At 55.0% G+C, this 23,687-nt stretch overlaps 2 protein-coding genes across 5 annotated transcripts in view; both read right to left on the reverse strand.

Annotated features, from left to right (window-relative positions):
• Positions 1–1,768: 1,768 nt before the first annotated feature.
• TMEM222 (transmembrane protein 222) lies at positions 1,769–10,311 on the reverse strand. Its single transcript, XM_066982794.1, has 6 exons — positions 10,154–10,311; positions 7,701–7,785; positions 6,925–6,956; positions 6,160–6,256; positions 5,889–6,019; positions 1,769–4,902 (listed from the first exon to the last, which is right to left on the reverse strand). The coding sequence occupies exons 1-6, from the start codon at positions 10,267–10,269 to the stop codon at positions 4,815–4,817; spliced, it is 549 nt and encodes a 182-aa protein (XP_066838895.1). The 5' UTR covers positions 10,270–10,311; the 3' UTR covers positions 1,769–4,814.
• Positions 10,312–15,313: 5,002 nt separating this feature from the next.
• Positions 15,314–23,687, reverse strand: part of WDTC1 (WD and tetratricopeptide repeats 1) — a 30,054-nt gene continuing 21,680 nt past the window's right edge. For 3 of the 4 annotated variants that reach the window (XM_066982792.1, XM_066982790.1, XM_066982791.1), the window contains 5 exons: positions 23,040–23,213; positions 19,737–19,972; positions 19,204–19,372; positions 18,589–18,781; positions 15,314–18,445 (listed from right to left, as the gene is read on the reverse strand). In XM_066982792.1, coding sequence (XP_066838893.1) covers positions 18,248–18,445; positions 18,589–18,781; positions 19,204–19,372; positions 19,737–19,972; positions 23,040–23,213 — 970 coding nt within the window. In that variant the 3' untranslated portion in view covers positions 15,314–18,247. The remainder of the gene's footprint in view (positions 18,446–18,588; positions 18,782–19,203; positions 19,373–19,736; positions 19,973–23,039; positions 23,214–23,687) is intronic. The other variant, XM_066982793.1, reaches the window with a different exon arrangement.

Consider the following 23,687-nt stretch of genomic DNA (forward strand, 5'->3'; position numbering starts at 1 on the left):
TTTTTTTTTTACCCATGCAGTAGAGCAGGGACGTCGCAGAGGTCCCACCCTCAGCTCCAGCTGGGGACAACAAGCAGGGGGGGGACCCCGCGCTGGGTCTGCTCCCCCTTGCTGAGGAACGAAACAGACTCGGGGGGGGGCGGCAAGCACGACAAGGGAAGGGGAGCCCTGGGGGGGCTAACCTGGCCCTAAGGGCAGCCCAGGCCCCGCTGCTGGCGTTCGGAAAGCTCCAAACGTGCAAATGCTGAAGTGCCACCTGAGATCAGGCCCTGGGGGGCCCTTCGGTGCAGCCCCCCCCCCAGTCCAGCCTGCTGAGGCCAAGTGACCCCACTCCAAAGGCAGCCCCGTGCCCCCGTCCCCAGGGGGAGGTCTCTCGGGGGGGGGACATCGCGGGCTGTGGGGGCTGCCGGGGCCCCGCGAGCACCCTGCACCCGGGCAGGGCGATGGGCGACGCCAGCTTGAGCCCCCCTCGGTGCCAGCATCACCCCCCCGGCTTCGCAGCCTCCCCGCAGCGAGGGGTACGAGACGTCGTGGAGCCGGGCGCAGTGCGCAGAGCTGCGGCCATCGGCACGCTCAGCCCCGCTGCCGCCAACCACCGCACCCGCACCGCGCTCCCCACGGAGCAAAAAGGGGTGAGAGCCCCCAGCCCCCCCACGCCCAGGGCAGAGCCACACGGCCCCGGCAGGTCCTGGGGGTCCTCGCCTCGAGCTCCCCTGAGGAAACCTCGGCACGAGGCTCCGCAGCCCCAGGGGAGGCAGGGGCCGAGCTGCAGAGCTGCCGGGCGGCGCGGCTCGTGTCGAGGGGGCGCGCAGGAGAGGATCTGGGCAGCGCGTCACGAAATGGCTGCGCTGGTAAAGCCCCCAGCCAAATTTTGAGGCACACGGCTGAATTTTCCTGAATTTTAAGGCTTTTCTGCATCCCCCAGCGCCCAGCTCCAGGCTCTGGATGTCAGCTGTAAGGGAGGAGCGGCTGCTGTTAGCACTCCTCCGAGCACGCTGGGGCCCAGCTCCCTCGCTGCCATCCCCATCCCCTGCTGGGAGGGCAGGATGAGGCCGGCCCTTTGCCCCCCCTCTGCTCTCAGCACCCCCAGCCCCGGGACCAGCACCCCCAGCCCCTCTCCAGCAGCTCACAGGACGAGGGAAGCCACAGGGGCTCCGAGCTTTGAGGAGCTGGGGGATGAGAACCCCCCCAGGCTCTGAGAAAAGAGGGATGCCAAGACCTCAGGCTGCGTGAAGGGAAACCATTCACAGCTAAATGAGATAAACCTACAAGGGGGGGGGTTATCAAAGAGCATCCTCCTCCCCAAATGCTCGTCTCGGCGCCTGGTCGGGGGCACGCAGGGCTCTGCTGCGCTGGCAGGGGGTCAGGGACGAGCCCAGCACAAGGCAGGAGCAGGCACAGCCCCTTCCCCTAAACAAAGGCCCGCAGAAGGGCCCTGGCTTTGAGAGACCTGGCATTAAAGCTCTGGCACGGCGCGGGGTCTGCCTGCACTGCAGCAAAGGCTTCCAGCTCTGCAGCGAGCAGCTCCCAGCGCCATCCCTGCCGCTCCCCAGCCCCCCCCCCCCCCCTTCCCCACAGCAGCTCTGAAAACAGGACCGTGACTTCTGCCACGCAGCAAGGGCAGGTCTGCAAAATAAAAGGTGTAGGGGCCTTCGAGGGCCAGCTCCTCGCGCTGCCTGCGGGCAGGAGGCTGCAGCTCAGCCGGCCGGGGGGAGAGCGAGCCTGCTTCTGAAGGAGAAAAGTCTTGACAATAAGAGAGGCACCTGGAGACATCCACAGAAATAAGTTTATTTCCCCTACCGTCAGGATTATGAAACCACAGAAGCAGAGTTTAAATATTTACAAAGTAATCCAGCGCCCCACAGAGATCAAGAGAACAAAGGAAGAGGGTACGGAGGGCTGGCCCTCGCCGAAGAGCACGGCGGAGCCACGGAGCTCTGCAGCACAAGCACGTGCAAAGGAGAAAGGAGGGGACCATAAAAGCAGCATCGGGGAGGAAAGGGACAGGGGGAACCTTTATGAGGCTACGGGCAAGGCGCTGCGAAGGAGCTGGCAGTGAGATGAAGGATGCTGCAAGGAAAGCACGTTCCTCACCCACCCACCTCCCCGCCAGAGGAAACAGCCCGCTCCCCACGCATCGCCCGTCTCTCCGCGCTCCCGCAGCCCCAGCGGCGTGGTGAAGCAGTAAATCTGCCCAGCCCACAGCCAGCCTCGCTGCAGGAACCACCCTGCAGGCACAGAGAGCTCTGGGAGGCCAGTAAGGCTGCTGGGGCTGGCTCCGCTGCTACCTCTGCTTCAGGCCTTGCTGTCGAGCCACCCGTGCTCCCCTCCGGACGCGCGGAGCCATCCTGCCCTGCTGTCGGTCGAGGTGCAGGGGAAGCAGCTCCGCAGCCTGAGGTCCTGCAGGGCTCGTTTGCAGGGTAAGAGCCTCCGTTCAAAACCCAGATCTGGTTAAAAAAATAAAAAATAAAAAGGACAGGGAGCAAGCAAGAAGGATTTTCACGGTGGGGAATGGCACTCAGCATTTTCCGAAGTCTCAGGAGCAGGGATCGCGGCCAGCAGCCCCGCTCCTGGCCTCCCCTGACACCTCGAAGCCTCGGCTTTGGCAACGCTTGTATAGCTTATCGATAAAACACTGCATCAACGTGTGAGACAGCCCGAAGAGTCTCTAGGTTATTGCTACTGCGTAAGACAGGTTGGCTTCAGCCCTGGGGCCAGGGACTCCTGGCGCATCCTTGGCAGGACACTCTGAGGAATCACGCTAAAATTAAAAATTGGGGCAAAGGACTGATCTCTCCTGTTCCACTGGCTTGTCCCAGGGCACGGCAGCCAGCCACCCCGCCGTGCGGCGACCGCAGCGGGGCAGGGCAGCTCCGTCAGATTCCATCTTTTCCTTGTAAGGTTCTCTTTGATCGAGGTTTTGGCTTTCTAATCGGCCTCAGCACCCTCCAGCTGCTCTCCACTCAGGTTTAAATGACTGCACACAGGTGACGCCGACAACTGCTTCAGCTCCAGGTACGTGGGGAAGGGCACCGAGGTGCTCCCACCCCGGACAGGCCAGCACCAGGTGACAGAGCCAACTGGGTGCTAGGGAGAACGAAGAGGTTTCAGGGGCTATTTAAATGTGACCGAGGAGGAAATGCAGAATTCGAGAAGCCCAAGAGGAGCCCCCAGCCCTCCTACAGAGCTACAGGGGTCAGGAGGATGGAAGCAGATGGGGAGGCAAAAAAGGGGCGGCCTCCAGAGCCAGCAGGGTGACTGAAAGGGCTTCCACATCAGAGGAAGCCACAGGGATGGCACGCAGACAAAAAGAGCTTTCTTGCTGGCCACGAGCACTCCTTGAGGCTGAAATTCATCAGGTAGTGGAGTAAAGAGCTGGCCTTTCAAGGCAGGAGAGGAAAAGCTAACCCTTCCTCTGCAATCAGAGGGGATCTGCCTAATGGCGCACAGCCCTTCAGTGACACCTGAAAGCCGCCTGGCTAAGAGCACCCCAGAAAGCAGCACCTGCACGCCAGAGCCTCCACAGACAGATTCCTGACCCCCAGACGCACTCCCTGCTCAGCACTCACAAACCACCGACCCCTCTAGGAGCCATTCTGCCTGGTCCAGGGCTCAAAGGGGTCATCAGACCCCCAGCGCTGCCAGACCAGCATTTTTCCCATTCCAAGTGCTTTTACCCCACGTGTGCTCTTCAGAAGACGCCGCAGCTTCCCGGCCACCACCCCAGAACCAGCCACAAGACAGCAGCGCCCCGTTTGCCGCTGCAAAGCCCCAGCAGAGCACGTCCGCCTTCCAGTCCCTCCACCTCCCTACATCTCCGTTGGCCCCGCTAAGCTCAGGACTCGGGCACTACTCTGCAAGGCACGGATGCTTTCGCAACCCCAAAGCCTTCCGTCTCGGGAGCAAGTACCTGCTGCAGGCGTGATTTCTGTGACATGCAAAGTGCTAGGGATCAAAGGAAAGCTAAGAGAAGTGTAACGCCAATTTCAGGCGTTCAGAGCCCAGGGAGAAGCGGGGAAGCTAGATTTTCTCTGGCACAAGCTAAAAGGGATTTGGCAGCAGACTCCCAACTCTGCGACATGCTACTGAAAGTGTGCAGACTGCCACGAGCCATACCCAAGCCAGTCGATCTACTTTCCTGCTTTTCTGGGCTCACCAGCGGGACCAGACGAATGCGCCCCGCCGCGGAGCGTTCCTCTGTGCGTCTCCTCAGAGGAGAGCTGCGCCGTCAACACCTTTCTGGCACTACCGGGGAGACTGGCAGCGAGTGCTGCGGCACCGCGCGGCCCCAGGAGGAGCCCCACACCTCCACTGCGAAACGTGTGCTACAGGAGAGTCGTGCAACAGGGAAACAACTCCCCCTCGGAGGCTGGAAACCCCGGGAAGCGTTTGATGAAGTCTGCCAAGAGGAAGAACCCAGGTGATCAGAGAGAACCTTACAAGGCGTGGCCGCCTGCGCTCCTGAACCAGGAGGCAGGGTTTGCCTTGCAGCTCTACCTCGCACAGAACGCAAAGGCGCCCACGCCTCTCCTTTCCTGATCGCATTTCTACCCACCAAATTGCAGAGAGGGAGCATATTCAGGGAGGGATCGGGAGGCTTCGGGACCCCTGACGTTGGGAGACACCATCGACAGAACAGAAACAGAAGGGTAAGAAGCCAGTCCCAGGAAACAAAGATGAGCTGTTACAACGGAGTGGAGTTGCCACCTTCCCCAGAAAACGCCTCCCAGAGTCCCACGCCTCCACCTCGCCGGGCCAAGCAGTCACAGTTTCTTCCTTCGTGTGCCCACAGAACGGGGAGTTCACAGCTGTCATCACCGCAGGTGAAGTGTCAGAACGACCGTCAGGATCACCCCCAGGAAGAGGACAAAGGGAAGCCAGGTCTTCACGAATCCCCCTATGCTGCGAAACGGGAAAAAAAACAACAGGGGGAGGGTTTAAACATAAGAAGTCAGCAGAGGAAGACAGGAGGGGAGAGAAGGAAGTGGTCGTAAGTGGAGAAAGCAGAGGGAGACGGATGTCTTTCTTATCCATTGCTAGCACTGCCACACGCTGTGTCCTGGAGGCACAGCATGCGTTAAACATCTGAGATTAAATCAGGTCCACAAATAACTACATCATGAGCAACAGGGCTGGACTCGCCTCCCAGCTCAAATCCAGGTCAAAGTCTATGACTTTGGCGTGTTTCATATCTCCACAGACAAACAATGAAACCCCGTTTCAGTCAGTCTCAGCGTTCAGGCTGCTGGTGGATTTACCCAGCGCAGCGGGGACCACGCTCTTGCACGAACGCTGGCAGAGCTCTTCCAGAAGAGGCCAGACCCAGCAGAAGGGAAGCAACGCGAAACCTTTGTGCAGGGCTGTCCTCGCAGAATCTCCTCTCCAGGCCCAAGGAGATAAAAATGGAGATTAAGAGCTCTTTCTAATAAGGAACGCTCAGGGTTTCCCTCTCCACTCAAGCTGGAAGCACCGCGCCAGTTGGAAATCAGACTAGTTTTAGTGTAAACAGGATTCAAGAGAGGGAAGAGAAACCAGCAATCCTTGGAGAGAAGCCATTCTGTGACCTTCTGTTCTGACCTAACCCAGCCAAAAGACAACACAGAGAGCAATATTTGCTCTAGCTAGCATTTCCCAAATTCCTGGCACCCTAAATTAGTCGCTAGAGACAGTATTTCAGGAGCAGCATCCAGTGCAACCCAGACAACGCTCCTGGTTCTTTGCTTCCGAACAGGCAGTGACAGCACCGCCTACCAGCAACATTCCCCCACGCGTCATGGGGGAAGAGACGTTCCTCCCTTTTCCAAGAGAGGCTGGAGCTCTGGAGGGATGGGAAGAACAAAGGAAACAGAGCCCCTTTGCCTGCTGGGTCTAGACTGCTCTCAGCTCACCTCACGTACTTCCCATACAGGAGTGAGAAGAAGCAGAGCTTGACCATGTTCCAGGAGGTGCTGTTGTCGTATCTCATCAAGTTCAAGGCCAGAGCCACGTGAGAGTGGCAGTTATCACAGCAAAGGTTGTGCTGGAACAGGAGAAGGGGCAGAGCGTTAGAAATCCTGTCCTCAAGGCTCCCCGGCCCTGCCCACGGGGCTGGTGCAGGCCCACAGATCCCACCCCCGGGGAGGTATCGCTCCAGACGGGACGTGGGCACCGCGGCCGTACCATTCGGTGCTTGTACTCCTCTGAGGCATCGTGCACAGCCGTGTCCCACATGTTGGGATTGGAGGAGTACACTTTGCCAGGATCCAGCTTCCAGTACCTGGAAAATGAGAACAGAGCCCTTCTGAGACCCCTTGGCTTTGCTGCTGCTCCCCTACAACTTTTTGCTCTTCCCAGCAGGAAGCTGCTTAAAGGATTTCGGAAAAAGGCCGCCTCTGGAGCCCAAGGAACTGCGCCCTTCGAGACGAGCACACGCTGCAGAAACTAACACTCAGCCCTGGGGCACTCCAGACAGAGAAACTGCAGACCTCAGGGGCACAGGCCCCTCTGAACTGCTTTCATGTGCTGTCAGATGAAGCCTGCAGGCCATTTAAAACATAAACGCGATCTGACAGATACACAAAGCCCAGGAACCTCTCCTCCTACCCCAGAAAATCATTAACAAGATGGCAGCCATGACAGTTCATTAGTACAGGCACTATTTACTTGGAGCACTTGTTGCTAACATCATCCTAAAATGTTTTGGTCTTTTGTCCTGGTAAAGGCTCCACACAGCTATAGTTCTTAATGCCATTATACTGCTGCCACGCTTCTAAAAAGATTGAACTTAACGTGGTTTCTTGAAAAGCACAGACACAGCAGCCGTCCACTTGAGTTAGGTTATCTGAACAAGGAGAAGAGCAGTATTATGGCCTGGCTGCCTCCACGAATTAAAGGCCATCTGCAGGTCAGCTGCTTAGTTTAATAAAAAGTACCGGGAGCACTTACTTCACTGGCTTCCCAAACGCCATGTTGTCTTCCTACAAATAAAACAGAAAAAAAGATATCTCGTGAGGATAACGCCGCACAATATTCATGACACAACTCTTGCTGGAAACCTCAGGGCCTGTGATCGCACAGCGATGACGCTGTCACATTGCCTCAGCAGTCTCAAGACACCGACCTCATCTGTGTGCCTGGACTTAGGTCTCAGTTGTATTCGTACACTCACTCGTGCTCTAAACACGGTGACATTACTTGGCTCCGTGGTGTATGCACCACGCTCCCTTCCTGTAAACTGTTAATGCCTTGCCAACTCTAAGTTAGAAGTGTCCGAATCTTTAAGGAGCGTTAATTATCCCACCTAACAATTCCCTTACTTGCAGAATCCAACAGACTGCGAAGAACATTGTCTCACATCTGGTGCCACGCACCATGACAGCAGCAGGCATACCGAGGAAGTTTGAAAGCAGCTTCAGAAACGTGGGTTATTGCAAAAGAATTCGGGTCCAAAACTCCCCGTTAAGAGCACGGACCACCGGATTCTTCACCTCCTGCTCACCAAACCAACCTGGCCACTGTTTATCACCCCCCCAGATGATCTGCACTGAGAGCAATCTCCAGAGTAATGGCACAGATCCATGGTCTCGGATACATCTAAAGCCGTTGCTTTGCAGAACTCGGAGCTGCAAAAGACAGCGGGTGGCTCAGAAACCACCAGCAGAGGTGAGACACAGACCAAGCACAGCATTTGCCTTAAGGACCCGGATTTGTCACCTACTTACCGAGACAAAGTACGGCCCCGCAAAGTCCCGGATGACTCCGGTCGACGTGCAGATGCCCATGTGGCCGATGATAGGGAAGAGCCATCTACCGAGGCAACAAGCGAAGCGTCAGGCTGAGATATTTGCCCCCCCGATCGCGCCGAGAGCGCGCAGCGTGCTGCCAGGAGCCTGCGGGAGCGGCCGCGCAACAAACTGCACGGCACGGGACAGGCAGGCACGGTCACTGTGCTACACCCAGCCGGGAGGTGAAAGCAGGGGAGGCACAAGCAAAGGAAAAGCAGGCTTGAGCTGGAAAGGAAAAACACCCAGAGCTGTGCCCCCCCCGATGAGCTGATCTAGAGTCGGCTCATCCGCAGGGCGGTCAGGCTTCAAATTTTCACTTTTCAAGGTGTTTTTTTTTTATTTTATTTTTTTTCAAGGCAGTTTTTGAGTGGCTGCAGTTACAGGATGAGCAGGACTCCAACGGCCTGCACCGCCCGCGCCCCCTGCCAGGGAAGGGCAAGCCCCGGGCTCCCAAACAACCCCATTTGTGTTTCCGAGTGAAAAAAAAAAGGTTAGATCCGGAAGAAACAGTCGTGAGATAAAGCTGGACTTCCCACTTCACCGACTGAGAAAAAAAGGTCACCCTGCCCATCTTCCCGTTCGCACTGCGAACTGGATTTCGGCACCTCAGGTGGAAAGCGGGGCTGCTGGCTCCAGGAGGAGCGCTCCCTCCCTAAACAATCTCCTTGTTTCAAAAACTCGTCCTCCTCCCTCGATATTTGCAGCTCCAGAGAGCCGCAGTTCTTTATCTCCCCCTCGGATCCGCCATGATCCCTACGAAGCATTTCAGGCCAAGCACCAGCGCTCGCCCGCATCCTCCAGCGCCCTCAGGTTTGCTGCCCTCTCTCCAATTTCTCCCTCCCCTCCCCTCCCGGGACCGAGCCCAGCGACTACTATTTCAGATGCCATTACAGCAAGGTTAAACAGGAACAGATTCGCGAGCCACAGCTCGATTAGAGAGATACGAAACCCACCAGAACGAGCAGATAAAGCCAAACACGCCAGCAAGCGCAGCTGAGGAGATAAACTGCGCCCAGCTCCTGTCGATAACTTAACCCCGCCACGCAGGGAAAGGGTTCCTGCAAAGTTTCAGCACTCGAATCACTTAACCTCTGCGTTTTCCTATCCGGTGCGATGCAAAGCAGCCAGGCAGCTTCACTGTCTGCGCAGAGCCGTCTTTTATCAGCCGGGAGGTGCAGCTGAACGCAGCCTTGTCACAGCTTTGCCACCTTCAAAGGCGTAAACATTTCTCCCTCTCCTTAATTCTCCCCCCGACGCTGACTAGCTTTCAAGCCTCCAAACCCAAGGATGACAGGAAATGTCAGAGGAAGAAAATTGGGGCAATTATGCAATCTAGCGAGAGATTTTGCCAAATAACGACGCTGAAATTTCCGCTGCAAAACAAAATCAACAGGAAGATGCCACTGCTCGTTGGGGAACAAGCCCACAAACAAACAGGGACGCCCACCAGCTCCGGCGGGACAGCTCTCCTCAGCAGTCCCGGGGGGAGATGAGAAGGTTGAAAGCTTTGGAAAATGCTCCGAGGATGGAAAGTTAAGCCGCGTGGAAAAGAAAAGATAAAAATCAAGGCAGGTTTGTGCACGTGGGGCAGAACGGGGAAGTCTGCTCCCAGCTGAAGAGGGTTACGGCGCCGTTCCCAGTCCCGGCACAGACCGCGCCACGTCTTCGACCTGACTTTCAGCCCTGGCTCAGCAAACACCGACACCCGCTCGTAATTGGAGGGCAAGAGGAAGGTATGAAAATAAACCTCCGGGCTCTCAGCCCCCCCCCCCCCCCCCCCTAAAGCCACATGTTACGGCTTTCCATTTTCCCACGACTGGAGAAAAATAAAAAAAAAAAAACACACCGAAACTCTCCTTGAAGCCTGCCCACACCCAGCCAGCACCGCTGGGAAAAGCAAAACTCATTTGAAGCGAAGCAGGGAGGCTCCCCTCGGGGCAGGCGGCGGCGGGAGGCCCCCCGCGGCCAAACCCTTCGCTCCCCAGCCACGAAAATCCCCCCAAGGCCCAGCCGGTTTCCTGCTTCCTGCGGAGAGAAGCCGGCCCCCGGCCCCGCCGAGCCCCGGGCCCCCGGCCCCGCCGAGCCCCGGGCCCCCGGCCCCGCCGAGCCCCGGGCCCCCGGCCCCGCCGAGCCCCGGGCCCCCGGCCCCGCCGAGCCCCGGGCCCCCGGCCCCGCCGAGCCCCGGGCCCCCGGCCCCGCCGAGCCCCGGGCCCCCGGCCCCGCCGAGCCCCGGGCCCCCGGCCCCGCCGAGCCCCGGGCCCCCGGCCCCGCCGAGCCCCGGGCCCCCGGCCCCGCCGAGCCCCGGGCCCCCGGCCCCGCCGAGCCCCGGGCCCCCGGCCCCGCCGAGCCCCGGGCCCCCGGCCCCGCCGAGCCCCGGGCCCCGCCCTCACGTCAGCACGGGGATCGGGGTCCACACGACGCAGTACGGGAAGCGGCCCCGCTCGGCGTCCAGCCCGGCCCCCCCGCCACCATGGAACTGCTTCATCTTGGCCTCCGCTTCCGCCATCGCCCGCCCCGCCCGGCCGCCGCGCCATGGCGTCACTTCCTGGAAACCGCGCGGCCGCTTCCGGGTGCGGCCGGTAACCAGGAAGTGGGAGAGGCCCGGTGCCCGCAGGGGTCGGGGACCCCCCCACACACTCCAGGAGCGGGGGCTCAACGCCCCCCGCAGGCACGGCTCCGTTTCACAGCGGGCTTCGTGCTTTGTAGCAGTCCCTAAGGCCGACACCATTGGCACCCACACCCAGGGCCAGTGGGCTGCCCCCTGGGTGTGGGTGCCAATGGTGAAGGGACAGTGAACCCCCACCCCCACGTCCCCAGTGGAAAAGCAGCGCCCCCCCGACCCCCCCGGGAGAGGAGGAATTGGAGGGAGGGCAGGGGCAGGAACAGCACTTACACCCGGAGAATCGGCTTAGAAAAATAACAATTGCTTTATTAGGAAGTTGAATTCAAACTACGCGAGGAAGCTGTAGAGGAAATGTGTTTATTCCAGATTGCCACCCCCACAACACACTCGGCAAAATACAGAGTGACAAGTCACTGAACTAGCGGAAGGAACAGGGACGACACCGCCTGCCACAACCCGAGACAGCCAGGACAGGGGTGCTGTGCCCAGGGGGCACAGGAGAGCTGCCGAGCGTCCGGACCCTGCTCTCCTCTTCAAATCCATCTGTGTTCTTCATGGAAGCCGCTCGTGTCCTCCTCACGTTGAGATCTCGAGCTGCATTTCCAAGGCCCACGGTTAGCAGAGGTTTCCTTCCAGCACGGTTTGTGGTGTTGGACAGCACGACGCTGGGGGGTTGCTTGTAAAGCTCTTATCCCCTTCCAGCACGTGGCTCCTCCATCTTAGCTCTGTCATACCACAGAGGCAAGGTTGAGCCGAGCACTGTGCTCACACAAGGAGCTGGCTTTTGTTATCCACAATCCATAACCCCGTTATGATGAGAGCCACGTTCCCAACAGTGTCACAAAGCTACAGCTTTCACGTAACGGCCCCGTTTTTTTCTCGTAAACCCTCTCCTTCAAGGACTTTTCACATCTCCACCTCTAGCGTTCTGCTTTCCATCACCTGACTTAGCTCAAAAATTAAGCTGAGGCCAGCCTTCCGCAGTTGTCAGCACCCTCCCAAGAGCAGTGCTCCGGGGACAGTGCAGTGCTTACACGCTCACTACATTATCGACTAACGAAGCTTCCAGCTTGAAAGCCCAGGATGTCAGGAGCCTCTACCCCCAGAACAGGCACATCAGAGGGGACCCAGTTTGGATTTGCCGGTATGGCAGTAGGAAGCATTGGCTGACAGTCTATTCAGACGGCCTACCTGCCCTCCATACATGCTAACTTGTCATATGAGCACTCAAGCTTCAATTCAACCACCTTAGTATTGCCCTGCAGTCTATGTTTCCTCGCCTCTACAAAGCCCTCAGCTCATCTAGCATCCCTCCTTACCTCCTAGTCTAGACCACGTTTTGGAACAGATCCCTCCGAGAGGGAGGGCAGCTGCAGAGGCGTCAGGGCCGAGGCAGAGCCACCCACCCAGGCACTCACCGGGAGCAGCTCAAGTCAAGCTGCAGTGCAGGCATCGGCTCAGCATGACCTGTCACTGCGTCAGAGCTGATCAAGAGCCTGAGCCTGTGCTCCTTGTAATCCGACGGTGAAGGGATTCACAAAACAGTCCAGTTCCAAAAGAGAGAGAAAGCAAAGGGAAAAAAATAGACACTCGAGAGCAGAGCCATGCCCGGCGCTTTGGTTTCTAAAACGCTTCCTATTTTGGCACTTCGGGTAGAAGATACACACACAGAGGTTGTGTGTGTGTGTGTTCCAGTGAGCGCTTTTTGTTCTATGAAGAAAAATATTTGCATTGATTTGCTCCAAGCTAACGTAAGTACCAGAGATCGCTGAAATACACGAACAGAGCCCAATGTTCACATCAGCTAACGCGGTCCTGGCACGTTTGTCAGATTAGGCAATGGATTTGCTCTTCCTGCTCGTGTCTCAAAGGCTGCTAAGCAGCGTATCACCGGGGACCAGTTCCCTTGGCAAAGCCACACGGCAGGGACGGCGCTGACAGCCTCCGCAGGACACACGTCCCCGCAGTGCCACCGCACGGCCTCCCCTCCCGCCCGGGCAGGGGGGGCATCTCAGGCAGCCCGGTTTATTGCCTCTTAAAACCAAACGCAGGAGGGCAAACCCAAGTGCTGGAGCACAGCACACCGTTTTCCCCAGGCTGGATTTAAAAATCGATACAGCGCTCCTGTACCGCACAGCTTTCTGTGCGGCTGTCAGGCAGGCAGAAGGGCTCTCCAGCCCTCGTAGCGCGCTGGCAGAAAACGGGTGAGCTGTAGCTGACAGCAGGGTCTTCCTAGTGACAACTGGAGGGCTGCTGCTGTTCTGCTATTGATCTAAGCAGAATACAAAACACCTGAAGTCAGCAGGGAAAAATAGCTGCAGTTGGAAAAGAAACCAGAGGTACATGGGTGGGGGGGGAGGCAGGGGGAGAGCAGGTAAGAAGTTTCCCATGCATAAAATTAACGGCCGGGCGTTTTATTGCAGCTATCTTGCCTGGCTACAATACTGGATTAAACGTAGGGAGCAGGAACGCTGCCATCATTGTTTTTGCAGCCTCTCATTTGACGAGAAACAAAAGGTTTCGCTCCCCTTTCTGCCAGCGACTTGCCACCACCGGCTCCGCTCTCCTCTCGTCAGCGAGGGAGCAGCTCTACCTCCCCTCGGCCAAAAGCGTCCTCGGGAAGATGCCTGCGGGGGCCAGTGTGGCCTCGTAGCCTGGAGGCACGAAGCCTCTCGGACAGGAGAGCCTGGGAAGGAGCAGCCCGGACCCCACACCAGCTCGGGTTTAGCCCAAGCGCACGGCACCGCTGCCGGAGCTCAGGCTGGAAGGGATTCGGTTACCTCCCCTTTCTACCCCGGCTCATCTCTGAGCCTGAAAGAAGCAGGCACCCGGCCAGCTCTCGTTCGGTAAGCAGCTTCCTTGGGAACCTTTCCCTGTTGTGACAGCTCCAACATTACAGGGACTGCCAGGACCAAACCACTCGAGGAAGAGGTCCCCTCCCCCTTCTGACATTGACAACCGCGGCAGCGGCAGCAACACCACCGCGTGCAGGAGCCTACCGAGAGGCGTCACCGGGGCACAGGCTGATGGAGGACACCACGGCGTCCTTCCTCCGCCCCGGAGGTGATGCTGGGGCGGCTCGCTTTGCGTTTTTGTTGCTCCTCTCCCGTGGTCTGTGCCTGCTGCAGTCTGACAGCCTCTAATCGCTCAGCGTGAACCAGAAATGTCACTCTCATCTGTATTGATGATGGTGCTACTCACCAGCGCAAGAACATACGCAGGCTCAGCCACCCACCCCAAAAGCGTGCCCTCAAGCCATCTCGCCCCTCAGCTTTCACCTTCAGGTCTTTCCTGCCTCCCTGTCACTCGAAAGCTGCATTGCCTTCTCTCTCCCTCTCCACCTGACGCAGCCACAGGGCAACTTTTATGTTGCTTAAAGGGAAAGCCAGCAGTTTCTCGGGGGCACGGGGCACAAGGTGGAAGAGCTCTGAGCCAAGCGCAGGTTGCGACGATTTCTCAGCAGCGCAAGCCACAAAAAGGCCCACCTTTCCTCCTTGCCAGCGCCGGAGGGGTTTCCCCGCGGTGTCATCTCCTGCAGCAGCAAGGCCTGAACGAGCCACAAGGAGCACAACACGCGGAGGGCTTAATTCCTCACTGCAGCAGCAGGCAGCTTCCTGACATCCTGCTCCCATTTTGCTCAGCGATGGGAGCCATCTTGAGCCCTGTGCAGCCTCGTTCCTGGCACTGCCAACAGGCGCAGCAGAGAGAAGCGAGCTCATCCCTAGGGCTGCTGGTGCGCCTCTCCCCGCTCCCCAGGGCAGATTGCTCCTCTCCCCACCCCTCAATCCAATTCTCTTACTCGAGTTACAAATAAACCTAATTTTCTAGGTCCTTCTAGCCGTTTCCACCCCCCAATTCAACCGCTCAGCTCCCCTTGCCATGCTTCCTCTTTGTCCAACCGTTCAGCCCAAGAGCTGACCTAATTAGCTGATTGCCAATTCCAGCTGTGGATGCACACTGCTTTGTTGGAGCAGAGCTGCCTTTTAAAGCAATAATTTATATCAGACAGGATCTGAAACGAAGAGGCCTCAAAAGGCTTTCGGCAGGAAGGTGTCTAACAGGAATTTCTCAGAGAAGAGTCCAAGCAGATTCTGAAAGCAGCCGACTGGTTTTCTAACCCAAGGCCCAGCGCTGCACAGCTTGGAGGGCAGGAAAGCATTTGGGAGGTTTTACGGCAGGAGCCCAACGCTCCAAGTGAGTTTGTGACATCCTCTAGCAAGGGATCACCTCTGGGTCTGAATGTTCACGTCCAAATCACCACGCTTGTGCGAGACTTCCAGGCAATGAACGCTCTCAGGAACAGTAACTCAGACAGGTAACTCAGGTAGGTGGCTCCGGGTCTGCCCCACAGCCTAAGCCACCAGGGTTTTGCTTCTCAGGGCAAGAGGCCATTTAAGAAGAGCTAATAGGACGGACGGGCTGTTTTCCCTACTCAGGTTTTTGCGACCCTGTTCACCTCTGAGTCCCTGCTTAATCCAAGAGTTAAAGATTTTGTCAATATTATCCCCTGCCCCGACATAACACGATTCAGAGCAAGTAACTCCGTCGTATGACCATTAATCTGCCTGTAAGGTGCGAGCATCACCTCTCTTCCCCAGGCAGCCCTTCTCATCCTCACCCCACCATCCGCAGCGTTAGCTCTAAACCAAGCCGGAGGTGGGCTCTGCTCCCAAACGCAGCCAGATCCCACTCCCCACAGCTGGGTAAAAAGCTAACGTCAGCACTAACTCTGCAGCTACAAGTCCACGCGCCGTGTTCCAGGCTCCCCAGCCCCCTTCCCGCTCCATTTTACAGGGGCAGCACCGGTGAACAGCCAACGTCCAGCCCGACCAGGCCACCCTCCACCCACCCACGTCCACCTCCACGGAGGAGGAAAGTGGAACAAAGCCACAATAATCCCCCGAACAAAATGACACCAAGAAAGAACTAGAACAAAGAATTGTTTAATTGCTTAACTCTTTCTCTTCCAGGGAGCACAGAAACAAGTTTTCTGCTCCTTCTAACGAGGGCAGTAAGGCTTGTGTGTTACCTCTACAACTGCAGGGGCAAAGTTTACGAGATGATCATCTTTAGTACTCGAAAAGGCTAGAATTAATAATGGTCGTCGCAACACTAAGAATCCTAGAGTCTCCTAATGGAGAACCCATTGCTAGAATACAAAAATAAAGGAGGCATCCCTGCATATCCCAGGCTAGAAAGAGTTAACCAGAAAGAGCAGGAAGAAGCTTTCCCAAAGAGGGGGTCGAAGTAAATGGCAGAGGTCAATAAAGCAACATCTTCTCCCTACTTCCCCAGCATGTTTTTTCCTTCACCAATAAATACAAGTTCCTCATTAACAAGCGCCAAAGCAGGCAATCTGCCCGCAACAAGGGGAAAAGGGGCTAGAGGCAGAAAGATTTTTCTCTCCCCTTCTCTCCCATTATTATTTATCTTTTTAATCAAAGCAGCCATTAAAAAAAAAGCAATCCACTGCAGAGGCAGGGAATCTTGTAGCTTTCACACTGCAACTGGCAGGTAAAAGAGCTGCACTGTCTCACAAAGGTAAAAACAACAAAAAATAGCTGCCACAGCTAAAGGTGAATGGGTAGGGACAGGTCTGTTCTTTTCCAAGCTTTCCATCGCAGTCTCAGCTTAAAAATCAAAGTCTGCAGACATTGTCTACTGAAAGCTGAAAAAAAAAAGTTTGAGTGGGAGGACGGGGGATGAGGATGCATCTAGTAGGAAAGCCTTAAGCAAAAAAGAAAAGGCCAGACCACGTCAAAAAGCCACCCGAGTGAGGAGAATTTTCCGTTACCTCTGGGTTTTGAAGAGCACTGAGTGCCAGGGTGGACTTGGGTTGGGAGAGCATGTGTACAACCAAACAGGTAAACTGAGCAAGCAGTCGCATCTACTGCCCTGGTACTGCATGAAAGCAAGCAACCGTGCCCTCAGCAGCCAAGCGACAGCACCTATCCGTCCCAGCAGAGCTCCGCTTCAGCAGGGGAAGATGGAGGGTGAGCCTGACTGAACTGAAAATGAGAAGCCTGCCACCAGAGCACGGGGTGGCCAGTCGGTTCCGGTGGCAAGGGGCACGCTCCCACACGAGCGGGGCTTGCTACGGCTCGCTTTCACCCACATGTGACAGAGCAGACGGACCTCGTCGTCTGAAGGGCAGAGATCAGATCCCAGTTAGCTCCACTGCGAATGCAAGGAGGGAGCTGGGGGGGCCTCCCCCCGCAGGGAACAGCATCCTTTGAGAGACGCTGCCAGCCACGAGACTCCGTGACCTCTCTCCCTCTCGCACAAGGCTCTCTCATCTCACAAAGACTGTTCTGGAAGGGAGAGGAAGCCAGTTACCTTGATCAGCCAGCGCTGTGCAGTCTCTCTCATCAACGCCTGGCAGCCAGAAGCAGCCGGAGGAGGAAAGGAAGGCCTCTCATCCTTCCGCAGCAGGAACAGGAAGACCAGGGATTGCACCGCATGGAAGAACAGCCCGAATGCAGCACACACACATGCGCACGCTCCCGGACACGCATCTCACCCCTGGGACCAAGGTTAGCATGTTCAGACCTTCAGCAGTAAGAGACACGAGACAGCGCAGAGCAGTTAAGATCTCCAGGGGCTCTTTGGTCTTAGTTGATAGTCCTAGAAAAAACAACCTCTTCAGATTGGGTTGTAGCACAGCTGTGTAAGATCTCGTCGATATTTAGTGTTTGGCAACTGCAAGAGGGGAAAACAGGGCTGCATGTCACACGAGAGGGAAAGGAATGGAAGTACAGTGCTGCATTGCTAGGCGTAGTCCTGGCTGTGCAGCCAGAGCCAGTGTGTGGAGAATGGGAGGAGGAAGGAGGGTTCCTGAGAGGACCACTAATCCATCAGCTGTTACACCACCAAGGTGGGAAAGGCCAAGACAGAGCAGCTAGCTGCATGAAAAAGCTGCTGTCTAAAAGCTCAGAACATGAGTTTGCAACAAACACACGATGGCAACGTTCTCAGCTCTAGCACAGGTGACACGGAGAGAAGGTGAGTACAGCTACACACGTTTTGGGCAATAGAGAGAGAAGCCCTGGAAGAGTGCCGTTACCAGCCCCTTTCCTCAGCAGCTTTAGCTATGCGAGTCCTAGGCCTCCGATAAAACCTGCTCCCATTGCTGCCACCTTTCTCCACAGGTTCACGGACCGTGGAAGAAAGCATCAGAGCTGGGCAAGCACATCCTGCCCTGCTGAGCTGCACATACTCAGGGCCTTCACTGATTCATCAACTAAGACAGATGCCCAGGGAAAAAGACAGGCAGTATCCAGTCCTTAATGCAACACAGCCACATCTGATGGCAATATGTTAGAGATGGAAGCCAGAAGAAAGAAATTATGGGACAAAACAGGTGTTTCATGGCCAACAACCCAAAGCCAGGGGCCTCTAGACAGTCTGGTAGCATAAGAGCAGAGTCAGGCTTTCAAGACCAAGATCACTGCAGTAAATTCATTCCATAAGCCCTGCCCTAGGTTTGTATTTTATTCAGGAATTTAACATCCCCTCTACAAATGCATGAATGCAGGCAACATTGCTCTGTACCAGGTCATACAGCAGCTCTGGAAAAAGTCACCAGCTTACACCGCTTACAGACAACTCAAAGATCCCTGTCGGGACTAAATTCCACTAAAGGCAAACCCCAGACTGCACTGCCATGCTGCTCAGTAGCGTGACGGGAGAAGGAGGAGGTGGTGGTGATGGTCTAAAGAAACGGCCGCTCCTGCCCCTGCCAGCTTGTCCTACTCTGTGCATAGTGCGATACAGTGCAGTCATTCATCAGAGAAAGTTCAGGACCAAGGAAACTAGGTTCCCTTTCAGCCAAACAATTGGAGGAAGGAGAGGCAGTTCTGTTTTAGCTGGGCCGGCACTGGACTTGCCCCTCTGAGCTGTCTTCATCATCTGAGCCTCCAGCCCCACCACTGGTCAGTCCTGTAATCCGGTACCCCATGTTCAGCAACATCACCTCCAGCGGGTCCGCATTCATTCGTCTCTGGTTAGCTTGGGAAGCACCTTCCATGTCCACTACCACGCGGCCATTAAGGGTTTCACTCTGCAAGACAAGAAGGGAGAGAACTCAGCAAGACACAGCTGGGAACAAGGAGCTGCTGCAACCATCAAGAGATCCCAGTAGGAAAAAAAAAGGTCTGCGTTACTTGTCGTGTCACCAAGACAGTCTTTTACTGCGGCTCTTACCTCTGGCCTGGGATTCCACAGTCGTACAACTGGGTCAATGCCACTGGTGGCCAGGAAGCAGTAACTGGGATGAGGCTGGAGACAATTCACAATCGACTCGTCTCCCTGCAGCACTCTAACAAGGTTGGTGGTTTCTTTCTCCCAGATGAAGAAGGAGCCGTCATCCGACCCACTGACTATGTACTGTGCATTGCTAGGGTGAAAGGAGCAGAGACTGGAGATCACAGCTCAGAGCCAAAGCTAGTCTCTAGCAGACACGAGAACCTCAGATGGCTTCTGTCATCAGTAGGCTGCCACTCCTTACGCTTACGGATCCAGATAAAGCTTTCTGTGTTAGTTCCCCCCATCCCCAGAATTCATGTTTGCAATCCCAAACGGCTTTTTGGAAACGCTAGCCCAACTGGGTCCTCTGTGGATCTGCTACTGAACCTGTTATTCACGCAGCCACACAAGGATGAGGGTTTCCGTCATCCTTCTCAACCCTGCAAACCAGCATCAGCATCACTTTATGAACGCTCACATGAGCCTACACGTGAGGCTTTATCCGATGGACAGAAACATTCTGCTGCTGCTCATACTCCTGTCCTGCACCCCTATTACGCTCTGCCAACATACCTGCCAAAGAAATTGGCCTCTTTGATGTCTGTAGTAGTGTTACAGTGGCCACAATATCGGAATTTGTAGTCGTAGCTGCGCTCCCTCAGCACCATCTCATCCTCTGAGATGGAATCCTTGCGGCCTGTGGCTCGCAGCCGGATGGGGCCACCTCCTTTCTTGTCTTCAGCTGGAAGAACAACACATTTCCCTCATCACAATTCGGGGAGGAACATGTTGTAAACAAAGCACTCTAGAACAGCATCACTTTCAGAGAACAATTTCATCAGGGAGCAGGGCTTAGGGCACAAGCTCCCTTCCATATTATCTCCTGGATACATTGCACTATCTTATATCATGCTCTCACTCGAGACCAAACCAGGACCAGACACAAGGAAAGAACAAGCTGAGACCAGTTTTTGTGCACAGTAACGATCAATCTGCCTCAGAAGTTGGAGCTTTTTTTCATAGGAGCAGTTTAAGGAGTAAACTCCTTGTTTGTTCGTTAGATTTTACCCTAACCTTGAAGAACCACGCCGAGCAGCGGCACTCACCATTATCACTCTTGGAGAAGAGGGCTGCGTTGATATCTCTGTCTAGCGCGTCGCAGGCACTGCTGTGTGCTTGTTCTGGGAACTTCCCTTTAAAGTCATCCAGACACTCCAGTGCTTCTGCCACGTACTTGAGTTCGAAGAGACAGCGGGCGAGACGGAAATGGGCCTTGAGGTGGCATGGATTCAAGGATATGGCCTTCAAGCAGTCTCTTAAAGCATCATAATGGTCCCCATCCCTGGAGAAAAGGGAGGGGTGGATTAGATAGTCCGGGTAGCAACAGCACACTTTCTCCACTGCCATTTCCCAGCCCTTGTCTCTCTCCAAAGCTTGCTGTTTGCAGCACTCTCTATGCAAGCAGACACACCACAAGCTCACGCATTAATAGCATTTGCTGCGTCCCAGGGGCACCATCTGACCAAGGCCAGCTTCTCGAATGCATCTCCACATGTACACAGGCAGCCCTGTAATGTGACCACGCGGGGAAGCCCAGCAAGTCTTGACCTGCCATTTTAAATCCGACAGAGCAGAGCTCACTGATACAACACATTTAGGGAAGTCCTTTGAAGATGGAGGATGCACAAGCCCTCTGGCCAAGCAGAGGCAAGGCCTCTCCTGCAAGGCGAGCGGGGCCTCCTCGGAGCACGGCAGCTCACGCGTGCCCCTTTGTGGACGCGCGGTGTGGCAGCATGTTTCCTTGCCCACAGTCAAAGCCACTTGTAGTCCTCAGGAAGGAGCTGAAGAACCTCCACGCTTCACAGTCCTGCTGGATGCATATCTAAAGCAGCAGCCTTTTCCCACCTTTACAGGAAAAACTTGATGTTTTAGAAATGAGCAGAAGAACAGATTGGTATTGTAACAGATATTTATATCCTACGTACAGGTACCGAAGACTACGCTTGATTGCCCTAAACTCCATGGCAGTGGGGGTAAGAGTGCTTCCGTTTGCGCCCTGGAAGCAGAAGAGACATGACAAGCCTTGCACGCCTGTGTTCGATTCAGACTGGTAGAGGCTGAGAAGTCAGCCTGGGCTAACTGGCAGGTGCTTGTACCAGCAGCTTGTACTAAACTGATCAAAGCCACCACAATCTTTCCTTAAAGAGGGCCAAGTCTCCCTGTGATGGCTAGTAAGACTAATTAGGTTCACACCTGAAACCCACACGCACCGTCTGGAACAGTCCCAAGGAGCAGGGGGGTGAATTGTCCTGTAGCTCCCGCAGGGTGACAATTCAGATCACGTGGAGCCTTTGTTAAGCAAGAGGTGCTCCTGTATCTATTCATCAAAGGGAGCTCCAAACGGCTGGGTTAGCACAGCAAGCAGTGCTTATTCAGTGCCACGAGCACGTTCTGCAAGCCATTCATCCCACTGCTCTCTCCCCTCTCCAGGTAGATGTTGGCCACAAATTGCAGCTCGCCTGTACAGAACGTAAAGTGCTTTGTCCACAACATCTGCAGCAGAGCAGGAGAAATGTGGTTCTTGAGGTCTGCATCTACCTTTGCAGCACCGTGCCCGTGTTAAACCAGGAGACCAGATGCACAGCATCTCACCACCTTCGTTCTAATCAGGAGGTAACACAAGTTACTTGTTATGATGACAAGACATTTTCAGAGCCGGACAGGCTACGAACTGCTCTGCCACCCTCAAAAGCCCTTCAACCCCAACTACCAGAGACAGACAGCCCAAAAGACTGGCGTGAAAACCTACACGTTGAGATGTAAAGCAGGCCCTGACTTCTCCTGTTGTTACAGGTTTGACTCGGCTTGTGAAAAAGTGCTCTAACTAGGAATCAGCTGAAGTACTGTCAACGCAGACAGTTAAAAGCAATCAGGAGCGGTGCAGTTGGCTCTTAGGAGCAAGTTTTAGAAGGCCAGTCTTTGAAGTACTGCGGAGTATGAGCAGCATCTTAAGGGAGGTGAGCAAGGGGAGGTTAGGAAGTTAGAGCTTCCTTTTCCTGGATCTCCCTGCTGCTCAGGAGGAGGCGAAAGCAAGACCTGCAGTGTTCTGCAGGGTGCCTGGCTGCTGTTCCCACCCCAGACGTGAAGGACACCTTAGAGGCACGCAGCGGTTCAGTGTGTTCAACTGCTTCACCCTCCTCCTCAGTGACATCCCAGCCTTCCCCTGCCATTTACCAACAGCTGTTCCTAGCAGAAAAACACATCTTCTCTGCACCTGAGAAGGTATGAGCTCAGCACCATTTACATTCTAATCACTGCACGCCACAGAAAGCCATCGCATATATTTTCACATCTTCCTGCTACTGAAAGCTGCGGCAAGCACTAGCTGACACGCAGAAAGGTTCAGATCTGCCAACATCCTCCGGGAAAAATGATGCCTATAAGAAAAATGTCATTCACTGAGATCAGCACTCAGCTTCCGTCTTCCATTCCTTAATCCCAACCTATTGTTCTTCTCCCTCTGAACATTGAGGTCTTTTTGAGGCAGCTCCCAAATCTCTGCTATTGCAAAACAGCCAGTAGGCCAGTTACCAACAGTCACAACAACTGCTGGCTGCTCTTTATCTTGGCAAGATGATGGGAGAATTCATTCTGGGGATTTCAGCAGGGAGAGAAGAAGGATATCCTCACAAAGCAAATGTAGATGAAGGGCCACAGCTATTTTAAATATGTTAATAGTAAGCCATACTACTCAGTCTTACTCTGCTCAAGGGGACAGATACCAAAATAACTCAGCTGTATCTTGCAGATGCAGCTCTGGCTATTGGTCAGAGAGGACATTACCCACTGCAGAGGCTAAGAGCGTATTTTGCAATAAAGACGAAAGAACCTCCCCCAGACTCTAAGGCACCAGTTGCCACCTCACCAGATCCCTCAGAGAGCTTTGCTTCCAGCTGAGGAGAATGTGGGCTAGCTGGGGTAACACAGGACCAGGCCACATTTGACTATCTCCAATACCAGCTTCTTGGATCAAGCAGCCGCCAAAGCAGCTCCAGGCAGGCCCACAACAACCTCACATCAGGACTCGTTAAATTACAAAGCACGGTAACCCATCACCTCATCTGTTGACAGCAAATTTAGAGGCATACTCTAACGCAGATCAGAACTATCCAAAGACACCCAAATACCCTCGGAGTTGCTCATAACGTCGTTACTCAGAAGTGGATTTTTGGTTTCCTTTTACACAGGAAAGGAACAGAACATGACTCAGCATACCAGTGGGCAAACCCACAAGCTGCTGCCTGGTGTGCTTGCCTGTACAATGTCTGTGGCCACGATTTCTCCAACACATGCTGCTGTGCAATCCCCTTGTTCTGTGCCAGGGGTGCCCCAGAGCTCTGCTTACTTACCACTTGCGCTTCATGTAGGCAGCAGCTCTGTTTCCATACAGCATGGCATTATTGGGGGCTTTCTGTACTGCTTTGCTGTACAGCTGGATGGCTTGAGTCCACAGCTGGCAAGCAAAGGCCTCGTTGGCTTGCTGCTTGATTCTCTCCAGATACGGAGGCAACTCTACCTGGGGACTGCAGGGAAAGAAGGAAAGAAGCACAGGTAAGTCTCACTTGCTAACACTCTCATTGTTAAATAGTTAACTGTTAACCTAGTTAAATACCTGCAGTGTTTTGTTCTAACTTAACAGGTCCCAGCAAGCATTAGCTAATACCAGAAGTTTCAAAGGTCCTGCACCTGAGTAACCTGAATTTAGGAGGAGGGTTTCTTTTTGACGATCATTCGACTGTTTCCATTTTTCTTCATATACGGACACACTCAAAATTGAACAGTGGCTTTTTTAAGTCTCATTCCTCAGACTTCACCAATATATCTATGCTTTGACTGCATAAAAAAAAAATCCAAACCTCCTTTAGCAACATCTGATGGGTTGCAAATTCAGAAGGAAACCAAGTATCTAAGTTCACATGGCTGCACAAGGCCCATGCTCAGCAAACCAAAATGAGCATCTCCGGTGCCGTGGTGGAGGGGCCATCTAGAGGAAATGA

The sequence above is a fragment of the Anser cygnoides genome, chromosome 24, assembly GCF_040182565.1.
Source record: "Anser cygnoides isolate HZ-2024a breed goose chromosome 24, Taihu_goose_T2T_genome, whole genome shotgun sequence".
NCBI lineage: Eukaryota > Metazoa > Chordata > Aves > Anseriformes > Anatidae > Anser > Anser cygnoides.

Coding starts and splice junctions, on each gene's coding strand:
- TMEM222 (XM_066982794.1), bottom strand. CDS start 10,269: ATGGCGGAAGCGGAGGCCAAGATGAAGCAGTTCCATGGTGGCGGGGGG. Junction 7,786..10,153: donor ACCCCGATCCCCGTGCTGAC/GTGAGGGCGGGG, acceptor TTGCCTCGGTAG/ATGGCTCTTCCCTATCATCG. Junction 6,257..6,924: donor GCGTTTGGGAAGCCAGTGAA/GTAAGTGCTCCC, acceptor CTCATTTTCCAG/GTACTGGAAGCTGGATCCTG.